The sequence below is a fragment of the Bufo bufo genome, chromosome 7 (genome assembly GCF_905171765.1).
Source record: "Bufo bufo chromosome 7, aBufBuf1.1, whole genome shotgun sequence".
Taxonomy (NCBI): Eukaryota; Metazoa; Chordata; class Amphibia; order Anura; family Bufonidae; genus Bufo; species Bufo bufo.
In genome coordinates, this window is record NC_053395.1 from 64184222 (window position 1) to 64197119 (window position 12898).

At 42.3% G+C, this 12898-nt stretch overlaps 1 protein-coding gene across 1 annotated transcript in view; it reads right to left on the bottom strand.

The window, feature by feature from the left end:
- The window catches only part of CLEC16A (C-type lectin domain containing 16A), a 393790-nt gene that overhangs the window by 298862 nt on the left and 82030 nt on the right, over window positions 1-12898 (bottom strand). The window contains exon 11 of the mRNA XM_040441186.1: window positions 7045-7261. Within this exon, the coding sequence (XP_040297120.1) occupies window positions 7045-7261 (217 nt within the window). The remainder of the gene's footprint in view (window positions 1-7044; window positions 7262-12898) is intronic.

Here is a 12898-nt window from a genome sequence, read left to right on the forward strand (position 1 = left end):
GAGCAGGTGTAATTACACCCAAGCCGTCCCATTCATTTCAATGGGACGGTTCGTTCCTATACACATGTCCCAACAAGGCTGCGACGTCAGCATAGAGATGGCGGGGTCATGTTTTGGCCTGTAATTATGGGAAGAGCACGGGTAGTCCCCTTTAGGGGTGAAAAGGTGTGGAAATGATCTCAGCAAAGTAATTAAGAGTTTCTGAACCACCATCTCATGCTGCAAAGAATACCTCGCAATCATTGGCAGCTATGGGCAAAAAAGGAGAAAAACTCATGGCCACCATCCTCCTCTACCTCAACCCTATTGAGAACCTTTGCAGTATCCTAAAACTTACGATCTATGGGGGTAGGAGGCAGGTCACATCAAAACAGCAGCTCTGGGAGGCTATTCTGACATCCTCCAAAGAAATTCAAGCAGAGACTCTCTATAAACTCACACGTTCAATGGATGTAAGAATTGTGAAGGGTCCTATGTTAACATGTAAGTTGGACTGTTAGGATGTTTTTGATAGAAACAGCTTTTGATTTCAGTAAATAAGACCTCTTAAAAGGGATTGTCCCATCATTGATAATGGGGGCATATCATTAGTTGTGGGTCCCATCTCTGGGACCCACACCAACACCAAAAACGGAGCAGGGAATTTCCGTCAGCCCCATAGAAATTAATGGGAGCGGTGGCCGCGCAAGTGCGGTGCGCTCCTATTCACTTGTATGGGGAGAGCGCTAAGTGGTGACCGGGCCCCGGAGTCCTCTAGCCACAGCTCTACCCGCTCCATTCTCGGTGTAGGTGCGGGCCCCAGAGGTGGGACCTGCACCTATCAGACAATGGGGGCATATCCTAGCGATATGCCCCCATTGACTGTGATGGGACAACCGCTTTAATGCAGCAAATTCAACAAATGACCATTTTCAGTTCTTTACAACCTATAAAATGTTTTGAAACTGTGTTGTGCATAATAATTTGCATTTACATTTTGAGTTTTTTTTTTATTGAGAAAAAAAATATAATTGGGAGGTTTGTTCAATAACATTTGATTTATACTCAGTTGATGACTTGAAAATTTACTGACTGTCATTTGCATCGACCATTTAGGAAAATCTGAGAAAAATATTACTTGCATAATAATTTGGAACACAGTGTATGAGTTTGAGCAGTTCCCCTATAACAATCAGGTTGTTTCCCACGATAGATGTATAGTTTATTCACAGCACCAAAAATTTGTGATTTGCAGAGGTACACCGTCTATGCTAAAACGAGTAACCGACCAGTCTGTAATATTATAAATCTTACTCTATGAGTCCCGTGACTGTGGGTTTTATATGACTGACCTGCTCTAAACTGCATGTATTGAAGAAAATAGTTTGCTTAACCTCTAAAAATTGGGAAAACCCTCCCAAAAATTTAACTTTTTTTTATTGTAGATTTTTTATGTGTGTCTGCCGTAAATCTTGTTGGCGCACAACTCAGGGGACATTATTGCATTTTTAACCCCTTAGTGACATCATTAATTTTAGCCTTAAGGACCAATAATATTTTCCCCCTTTGTTATCCAGCAGTCATAACTTTTTAATTTTTTCTTCTAAATGTTGTTTTTATTTTGTGGGATTAGTTGTCCTTTTTTTCGGAAACATTTTTGGGTATATATAGTGTATTAAATAACTTTTATTATTTTATTTTTGGGGGGAAAGAAAAAAACCCTGCAATTTTTACATTATTTTGTGGTGCTCACTGTGTGGTAAAAATAACAATTTTATTATCTGGTTCACTGTCACTAAAATCATGATAACGTCACTTTTCAATATATTTTTACTATTTTTCTCTCATCCTGCAGCCTGTCAGCTCTGCAGCTGCTCCATCATCTTCCTCCAGACTGAAGGTGGGGGGAGGCTGCTTTATCTGCTCATATCTCTTGTTTGGGACCAGTTTGTATTGTTTGAAAGCTGACATTCCAAGCTTTCAGACAATACCAGAATAACAGCAATATGTTCAGTACAGCTGAAGATATCACTGATAGAAATCGGGATGCTGTGAATACAGCTGAAAGTGAAAGTAAAAGCAGGTTTTCTAACAGTGATATCTCTGTTGTTTGGACTTTAGCTGTCATTTTGTATGAAAGCCTGGAATTTCAGCTTTCAAACAAGACCAGTTGCATGTTTCTAGCTGTTACCATTCAGGAGAAAACATTCAGAAGTCCAGCGGGACCTGGACTCAGGCAAAACAGTTAGGTGGTTAAAATTCAGGTCTGGGAAGGTGATGTCCAACAGCATTGAATTTTCCATAACTTTACACTGTTTGTCCTGCAATATTAGCTGCAGATGCAATGGTAGATGTAGTGTCTTCAAGGGTTTAGTTATTATACCCTATTAGTAAGTGGCAAAATATACATTTTCTCTTTTTAAAACTCCTCTCTTTTGATTTTCTATCATGTTCCTGGCCATAATGAAAAATATGTGGATCCCAGACAACTCTCTCAAAAGGCAAAAAGCTGCAGTCAAACTAGGTGCAGGGGAAACTGGGGTAGATGTATGCCTACCACTCCTGGCTCCTATTTATTTCCATGGCATTTTCACATTTTCCATATAGGGATTTGATAGAATGTGGGCCCTTAGGTCACATCCCTCCTGAAGTGGAACTGCAGCCAAAGCTAGACTTGTAAGCCATGAGGATGCTTGGGCAGCAGACTAGGCAAAACTTTGGTGTCAGATGGGTCACCCTAAGCTTTGGCAAGGGGTGATCTTTTCTACTTGAAACTTGTGTACATTTTGGACGAAAGGTTAGCGAACAGGTCAGGGTCCTTTACTTTTTGGAAACAGCTTGCGATAGACCAAACCTTTGTCTTTGTTGTGGTGGCACTTGGGTGGAAGAAAGTACAATCTTCATCAATTAAAAGGAGTGAATTAATTAACATCCTGCAGAAGGAGAAATTATTTTTTGCATTGTTCCCTTTCAAATACATGGATGTAACAGGGAGGTGGCCTGTCAGGGGCAGTTGTGGAATGTATTTATCAAAGTTTTAAAGGGGCTCTCCACCTTTTATAAGGTGATAGCCAGGAGCTGTGCTGCAGTGATGAGCTCAGTCCACTACGAAGGAGACAGAGCTGCCTGCAACTGGCGCCAGAGCAATTGCCGCACAGCGGAGCGGCAGGGGTGTGGAGTGTCAGACCACCGCTGATCAGCTAGTGATGGCTTATCCAGGGGATAAGGTGGACAACCCCTTTAAGTCCTGTACTGAGGGAGATTTCTCAAAACTAGTGCAAGGCAAAATGGTGTGGTACAATAAGGTCGTGGTAAAATTATTCATATTTGAGCCAAGAACACAGGTGTGTACTTAGTATCTGGCAATCACAAGAGTTATCTGCTACATGATTTAAAGAGGCACTCTGTTTTTTTTACACATATTAATAACTAGCCACCAGTCTTCTATCAGTGTAATTTATTACACTAACAGTTACATCCATACATTTTACCATTATGGGAATCTGGTCAGGTGATCTCAAGTCTGACACTTTGCTCTATTGTGTAAACAGGAACTTGGTCTCTCCTGTGTGGCTGACTTCCTGAGAACTACAGGATGACATCATCACCAATCAGATCCCTCCTGGCAGCTCTCAGGCCCCTCCTCTCCCTCTGTATATCCCTGTATTAGGTTTAAGATATAATGTCTCCTCTATCTAAAGGACCAGGAGTCCAGATATATAGTCTGTGAGTTAACACAGTGATAAGTTGCAGTTATATAAACCTCCTGATGTCACCATAGGCGATGGTGAAGCCTACACCACTGTCCCTACCCAACTGGAAGATCCGTCCTAGAGCAACGACACACAACTGGATAAAGGTCCCTTTTGACTAGGTGCTGGGCCCTATGAGGGAAAATACAAATGGAGAAAATATTATATGTAATGACAGACAGGCAAAACCAAGACTGGATCAGAATCCAAAAGCAAAGTCAAAATTAGGCCAGAATCTAAACCAGAGAGATACGTCAGATCCAAGATAAGATACATAGAGTCAAATGCCAGATGGGATCAGTGCCAGGAGATAACGTCAGGAAATAATAAGCAGTCACGAGCAAGGTCTGGGACAATCCGAAAATCAGAGTACAAGAGATTCAAACAAAAGTAAAACACGCTAGTGAGCCTTAGAAAACCAATCACAGGCACCTGTTGCCAGCAGCTGCCTGTTTAAGGCCCCTTGCAAACGAGCGTGTCTGGATTAGGTCCGGATGCGTTGCGGATGCATTCAGTGAAAACTGCGCGTTTTCGCAAGCAAGTCCATTCAGTTTTGTTTGCGATTGCGCTCAGATGTTCAGTTTTTATCGCGCGGGTGCAATGCTATTTAATGCGTTTTGCACGCGCATGATAAAAAACTGAATGTTTACAAACATCTCTTAGCAACCATCCGTGAAAAACGCATCGCATCCGCACTTGCTTGCGGTTGCAATTTTCATGCAGCCCCATTCACTTCTATGGGGCCAGCGTTGCGTGAAAAATCACAGAATATAGAACGTGCTGCGATTTTCACGCAACGCACAAGTGACGCGTGAAAACCAACGCTCATGTACACAGAAATGAAATGAATGGGTCCGAATTCCGTGCACCCGATTAGTCCAACCCCTCTGCCCCATGAAAGGCTAAGCAGCTCGCAAAGGAACGATGCCACCAGCACCACCATAGATTGCCTGGAACTGCAATGGGAGCATCACCAGGTAAGTTAATGACCACTCACATACCGTGCCTGTCTATGCCATCTGTGTGTGCTGACTCTCCAGTGTAGTTCTATGGGATGTAGCTTCACAATGGTCTTCCTGAATCCATACACAAGAGCCTCTATATTATTCTTTAATAATGCCTATACTGCACTACATAGACAAAGAAAAAAATCCCGGAGTGTTTCTTTAAGATATTTAAAAAAAAGTTTCAATATGAAAGATAAACCATTAGCCGCTGTACACTAAGCTGCCCGAAGGTATGTGAGGTGGGAACCACCATTAAACAGGTTACGGCAGCTCTGGTACAGAAGTGTTTCGACATGTGAAGACATAAATAGAATGGCAGCGTGGCTATAGAGTAATGCAATATCCTATAAACCTACTAAACATACCATACACATGGTAATACTGCATTAAAAATTAAATTTGGAAAATACATACACAGCTACTTAGAATACTGTAGGAATCACAAATAGGGTAGAACCTTATTTTCATTTAGCAAGATTTTCTAATATGCCGTATTGTTTGGCACACTTGTGCATCTTATAGTCGGGATGCAGCAGCATTAGCATGCAGGAGTGGTGAGGGAAGCGCTGCACTGGCTGTACTCAACCCCTCTGGTCTTCTTCCGGGCTCCGCTATGTACTGTGTCCTGACTGCATATGTAGTGAACATAGGCGCGCACTATAACCTGATGCTGTGCAGCGCGGGCCGGAAGAAGACCAGGGAGCAAAAAGTCTGTAGAGTGTCTGATCTGAGGTCTGATCTGAAGCTGATGGAGGCTGGGAAGGTCTGATCTGAGGAAGGTTGGGGGTCTTATCTGAGGTCTGATGAAGAATGGGGGTCTCATCAAAGGTCTTAAAAAAAAAATTAAAAAAAATCTTATTTTCCTCTTCTAAATCCTAGGTGCATCTTATATTTTGGTGCATCTTACAGTCCGAAAAATACGGTATACACATGTGGGCGTCACTGTGTGTGTGCATGCTGTTTACCAGGGATCGACCGATTATCGGTTTTACCGATATTATCGGCCGATATTCAGGATTTTCAAAGTTATTGGTATCGGCATCTAGCCTTGCAGATATGCTGATAACGAATCGCGAAACATGGATCACGCTGCTGTCAGCAGCACAGGGGAGAAGGAAGCAGTGTCTCCCTCCCCCTGTGCCGCTGCCACCAATGAGAGGAGAGAGGAGGGGGGGGCTGTGGCCACTGCGCAACCAATGAAGTTAATTCACTCATTCATTCAAATTCAACAGGAGGCGGGAGCTGGCTGCAGAATCATATAGCCGCACCGGACCGCTATGACAAGTAGCTACGATCCGCGGCAGTTAACCCCTGCTGCTCCAGAGGGGTTAACTGCCGTGGATCGCAGCTAAATCTCATAGAGGTCGGGGGCGGGTATATGATTCTGCAGTCACCACCCGCTGCCTTTATTTGAATTAATGGGCGAGGTACCTTCATTGGTGTTAATGAGGGGGGCGAGGTAACCGTGCACCCCCCCTCCAACCCCTAGTATTAAAAAGATTGGTGGCGCAGTGCGCCCCCCCCCCCCCAAACCCCAGTATTAAAAACATTGGTGGCCCCTCCACCCAAGCCCCCCAGTATTAGTCATTGGTGGCAGTGGCCACAGGGTCCCCTCTCCCCTCCTCATTGGTGGTGCAGTGGCAGCTTCTGATCGGAGCCCCAGCAGTGTAAGCCTGGGGCTCCGATCGGTTACCATGACAGCCAGGACACTACTGAAGCCCTGGCTGCCATAGGAGAGTGTGAAGTCCTATTCACACTAATAGAGCTCCATTAGGGTGAATAGGACAAGGGTTCTAGCCCCTAAGGGCGCTAATAGTTAGTAAAAAAAAAAAAATAATTTAAAAAAAACACAAACTCACAAAATATTAAGTATAAATGAAAAAGAAAGATTTACAAAAAAAAGCGAAACGCTAACAATAAACGTTCATTTTTGGCAGATTTGTGTAGGAATTTTTTTTATTTTCAAAGATGAAAATGCACAGAATATCGGTATAAATTATCGGCTATCGGCCTGAGAGTTCACAGTCGATCCCTACTGTTTACACTGGTGGGTATAAATATGGATATGTAGATCTGGGAGTATGTATATATGTTGAATAATAGACGCAAGCTCCTCTCATGCATTTAACTCCTGCATCCAATGTCTAATCTGGGGTTTTATGTTAATCTATGATCTTCATGATATGATAGTTTCAGCAAAAGTATAAAAACAAAAATTTACGTTAATTTATCAGAAAGCTAAAAAGTAATCACATGCTGGACCTCCATCCATCATACTGGAAGTCTGCACAATCTGTTCTTCTCACCTTCAGTCTCACCAATAGCTTTTGCTCCTTTTGCGCCAATGTCTGCAGATTTTGAAGGGTCTTCATCATCAGGGTGTTTGTCCTCCTCCTCTTCTTCACCAACATTTTTGTAGTTTGGTCTCTTTTGCAATTTCTTTTTCCCTCTTTGCCGATTAATCTCAAGGGACTTCTCTAGACTCTCCTGAGGCTTTATAAAACATCTAATGCTGGATTCACCCTAGAGTAGAAAACAAATGTTGATTTTTGTGACATTTTAATTACTAGTAGTATGGGTGTAATATGCTGTCTTTATATTAGGTCTCTTGCACACAACCGTATATATTTTGTGGTCCGCAAAAAATATGGATGACATCTGTGTGCATTCCGTATTTTGTGGAACGGAACAGCTGGCTCCTAATAGAACAGTAATTCGGACAAGAATAGGACAAGTTTTATCAATTAGCGGAACGGATATATGGAAACGGAATACACACGGAGTACCTTCTGCTTTTTTTTTTTGCGGACCCATTGAAATTAATGGTTCCGTATACGGTCAGCAAAAAAGACGGAACGGACACAGAAAGAAAATACGTCTGTGTGCAAGAGGCCTTAAGCTGAGAGATCTGCCTAAGGCTACATTGACCATATTTTTGGTCAGTACCCGATCCGCATTTTTTGTGGATCACACGAGGGCCTATTCATTTCTATGGGGTTGCAAAAAATACAGACAGCACATGGCTGTCATCGTCTGCTGTCCACACCCGTGCGGCCGTGTCGCAAATTATAGAACATTAGTATTCTTGGTATTTTTGCAATGGGGCTCGCAAAAAGTGCAGGATGCACGCGAAACCACATCCGTATTTTGCGAATCCTCGATATGCGGACCGCAAAACTGATGTAGTTGTGTGAAAGTAACCTGAAGCAAACATATGAAGGAGTCATAAAAGAGTTATTAATAAGGTAACTGAAAAGTAAATTCAATGTCCAAATTTTGAACTAGGATCCATTGGTCCCTCAATTTAGATTTCCATGATTCAGTTATCTTTTAGAAATAGAGGTACCTACAAGATGCTCATAACCTGTCGGCCAGACCTCAGGAAATTGTTCATCGCATCTGCTCATCTCCGTCTCATGAAAGATGAACCCAATCACAATGCAAGCTCAGTGAAGGAACTTGTGGACGTCGTCCATTTTGGACATGGCATTTCCATTTGCTGTACTCCATTTGGTGTTTTGGTGTATTCAAACACACCAGCAAAAGTACTGTGTGGTCACCAGTGAAGACCACATTACCAAAAACTGCAAAAGGGCCAGACTACTGGCAGGTGTGAATACACCTATACAAGACATAAGGAGATATGGTGAGATCTCATCATACCCGCAAGTTCAAAAAAGAATGTCACACGGGCATATTTCAGGCAATGTGGGGGCCCAAGGTGTCACAGGTGTTAGATATCAAGTTCTCTGACCACGGAGAATACACGTATGACTTTTCTCTAGGTGCGATTTCAGCGACAGTAGTCAGTTTCTTCTCAGTAGAAGACCCTGTCATTCTTTCCATAGTACACATAAAACCATTTTAACGATAGATATCGGTAAGCCATGTTAGTCAGATGGGGAGAATAACAAAAATTGGGGCGAGAGGGAAACAGTGGACATATTACAGTCAAGAAAAGGTTCCACACATCTCTGAAATCTAAAATTAGGTTTTATAATGTTCATATCAAATGTGGTGTCTACAGGCAGCATGTTCCAGAGCCGCAGGAGCCGAGCAGATTGATGTAGTTCTATGGGAAATGATTCAGTCAAACTTGAAATCCCTGCTCTTACTTTTCTTTTTTACAGTTTTTTTATTGATTTATTTATTTATCAAAAGTAGATAACCTTCATTGCATATCAAGTTCTGCATTGTTATTATTGACAATTTGTACTACATTTGTACAACAAATAAATAAAAAACCATAGAAAAGCCTACCCATTAGTGCCGGTGACGTCACTAGACTCGCTGCTAGGCGGAAGCCTCCGCCTAACTTTGACATGAGATCCAATGACGTACCAGGCTCTCCATGGATGAGGGGCTGCCTGGGTGAAGATGGGGATACGTCTGAGTTCAACTCTGAATCCAGACAACTCCTTTAACCAATGAGAAGCTACTCACTGCGTCAGTAAGGGTTAAATAACTTGTTGCCAGCTGAAACATAATCACCCAAGCAGTAATTATCCAATAGAAGGCTCTAACCTATTTGCTTAGTTAAATCCAGGTGGTGACCTTTTTTTTCAGTATGTGTGTAATATATATATATATAAAATCGTTAAAGGGGTTATCTAGGAATTAAAAAAAAAATGAAAAAACTTAAATATATTCACAAATATCTTTCATTACTTAGAATGGCTTGTTTTGTCTAGGGAGCAATCATTAGGAGCAATAAAATGGCCGCCGTCCTATTAGTACATAAAAAAAAACTGTCCTAATCACACAGGTGGACAAGTTACTTCACCACAATGAGCCATAGTGCTGCCTCATCCTCTTCTGCTCGTCAGGAATCATGATCTTGAATACAGGTGAATCTCTGTGGGAATGGAGATGATGAGGAGACATGAGAGGATGATGAGGTGTGGCTAATGAGCAGCAGCACTTGTATGCAGTCTCCATTACCACAGCCTGTCCTGTCTGTCCTCTCTGTACTTCATGTCTCCTCATGAACTAAATTCACCAGAAATTCAGCTAAAGTTCTTATCCTCTGTATTCAGGATCCTAATCCCTTACAAGTAGAGCAGAGAGGAGGATGAGGCAGCTCTTTACCTCAGTGTTGTAAAGTAACTTGTCCTCATGTGTGATCAGGACAGGTTTTGTCTGAACTAATTGGACAGCGGCCATTTTGTTTCCCATGATGATGATTGCTCCCCAGACAAAACGAGCCATTATAAATAATGAAAGGTATTTGAGAATATATTTATAATAAAGTAATATTTAAAGAGGACCTTTCACCGATCCTGACATTGTGAACTATATCATGACATATACAGCGGCGCCCAGGGATCTTACTGCACTTACTATTATCCCTGGGCGCCGCTCCATTCTCCCGTTATGTCCTCCGGTATGTTCGGGGACTTGGTTATAGTAGGCGGAGTCTGCCCTTGTTCTGCTGGGCGTCTCCTTCTCCTAGGCTGTAGCGCTGGCCAATAGCAGCGCACAGCTCACAGCCTGGGAGAAAAAAACTTTTCTTAATAATTTTCTTAATCCCCAGAGAACCCCTTTAAATCATCGTTTCTAGGCAGGAGATTGTGCTGTGTAACCAGCGATCTACTGCACCATGTCACATTGGCGTCATCTGCCTTTGCATTCCACTTTTTCTTTGTAGTTGATCTCTTTGTTATGTCTCCTGATATTTTGCGTCTCTTATTTGCACACTGACATGGGGGCAGCAACCACAGGCTCTTTTGTGGGCTGGAGTCTTTTTCTCATCTCGGACTCTGTCCAGTCATAGCTGGACAGCATCAAAGTGGTCTAATGCAACCAGATCTCACAAGATCTTTCCTATCTTGCGAGACCATGCTGGAGGAGCTCTGGTCCTCCATGGGTCGTGTTCTCTGCTCTCTTAGCTTTTCTGACCCTCCAGTCTGCAATGATCGAAATCAACGCTTCTTACACCGTGATCCTGTGAGATCAGGATGTGTCAGGCTGCTCCTGGTGCGATCAAGTCATGACTGGGCAGGGTTGGAGTGAGGAAGAAGACTCCATCCCATGAGAGAGGCTGTGGTTGCCTCCCCCATGGCAAACCACAATATATTTGCATACAGCATGCGCAAAATATCAAGGATATAACTCAACGGGGAGGTTGGATTAAGTCGAAACAACAAAAAGGAATACTCATTGAGGTGGCACCAATATGGTGATATGCAGTTTTCCGTTTTTGACCAGATGACATTATTTATATCAAGCTGAAAGCTCAAGGGGAGTGTCTTTTCTCTGCTGCAGCTCAGGAGGCATGTCCATGCTCTCCCTATCTCAGCTCAGGAGGCGTGTCCATGCTCTCCCTATCTCAGCTCAGGAGGCGTGTCCATGCTCTCCCTATCTCAGCTCAGGAGGCGTGTCCATGCTCTCCCTATCACAGCTCAGGGGGCGTGTCCATGCTCTCCCTATCACAGCTCAAGGGGAGTGTTTTCTCTGCTGCAGCTCAGGGGGCGTGTCCATGCTCTCCCTATCACAGCTCAGGAGGCAGTTGAAGGACGAAATTGAGCATGTGCAGCTTTCTTAGTGAGCAGGACAAAGAAATAAGAAAATAAACAAACAGCAGGTGGCGCTATACAGATACATTTTATTGAATAACTCAGTGGCTATGCTACATTTTTAATTAAATGCAATTACAAAAGAATTCAGATCCAGGTGCTGGTTTGAAAACTGTAGAATATTTTTAATGGGACAACCCCTTTAATTTCATCTTTCCCCTTGTGATGTGTATTATTGCCTTTTGAGGATTAACATTAACCTTAATGAACGAGCGCTACACTCCCTGGTCTAATTAGGTTGTGGGCACTTCCAGGATCAGGTGCCATACATTGGGTATGTGACTCTAGCCTGGTTTCACCCCACAATATACGCAGTTTGTGACTGCGCAGTCAGGCAGCCTCAGTTGCAGTAAGCGGTCATCACCTAAGGCTGCCTGACTGCCGAGATGCAACCCGCATACGTTGTGGGTTGAAACCAGGCTAGGATCACGTGCCCAATGCAAAAACGGATCCATTACAATAATACAACCAAATGTATCTGTCATGAAAGGATCCGTCTGTATTATCTGTAACATAGCCAAGACAGAGCCATCATAAACTCCATTGAAAGTCAATTGGAGACGGATACGTTTTCTATTGTGCCAGATTGTGTCAGAGAAAACGGGTGCGTCCCCATTGACTTACATTGTGTGCCAGGACGGATCCGTTTGGCTCAGTTTCGTCAGGCGGAAGGCAAAACGCTGCAGGCAGCGTTTTGGTGTCCGCCTCCAGAGGGGAGTGGAGACAGAACGGAAGCAAACTGATGCATTATGAGCGGATCCTTTTCCATTCAGAATGCATTAGGGTGAAACTGATCCGTTTTGGACCGCTTGTGAGAGCCCTGAACGGATCTCACAAACGGAAAGCCAAAACGCTAGTGTGAAAGTAGCCTAACACAGCATCTTGTGTGTGGACAGGAAGTCAGATTCTCTATGTATTCCAATAAGAGGGTTTCTGTGGCTCACCAGACGGTCAGTATGGATAGAGGTGCTCAATCACCGGTACACCTAAGACCGCAAGGATATATTAAAATAGAAAGGAATTGTGATGGCACACTCGCATTTGGATTAAATAAAGGGATATTTATTGTTATATAAAGTAAAATGTTTGATGGTATTTATTTAAATTATATAAATGATGGTATAAAAAATATAAAAATAAAAATGTATATATATAATATACGTTAGGGTAGAGTATAGAGTCTATTGGACAGAGGTATATATTTCAATGGGTATTGTTGGAGTAGGGTTCCCTAAAATTACAATTAAAAATAAAAAGAAGTGTCCAAAAATATTGGAAAACAATATTTTTGGACACTTCTTTTTATTTTTATTTGTAATTTTAGGGAACCCTACTCCAACAATACCCATTTAAATATATACCTCTGTCCAATAGACTCTATACTCTACCCTAACGTATATTATATATATACATTTTTATTTTTATATTTTTTATACCATCATTTATATAATTTAAATAAATACCATCAAACATTTTACTTTATATAACAATAAATATCCCTTTATTTAATCCAAATGCGAGTGTGCCATCACAATTCCTTTCTATTTTAGTATTCCAATAAGAGCCTCAATGACAGTCTCATAGG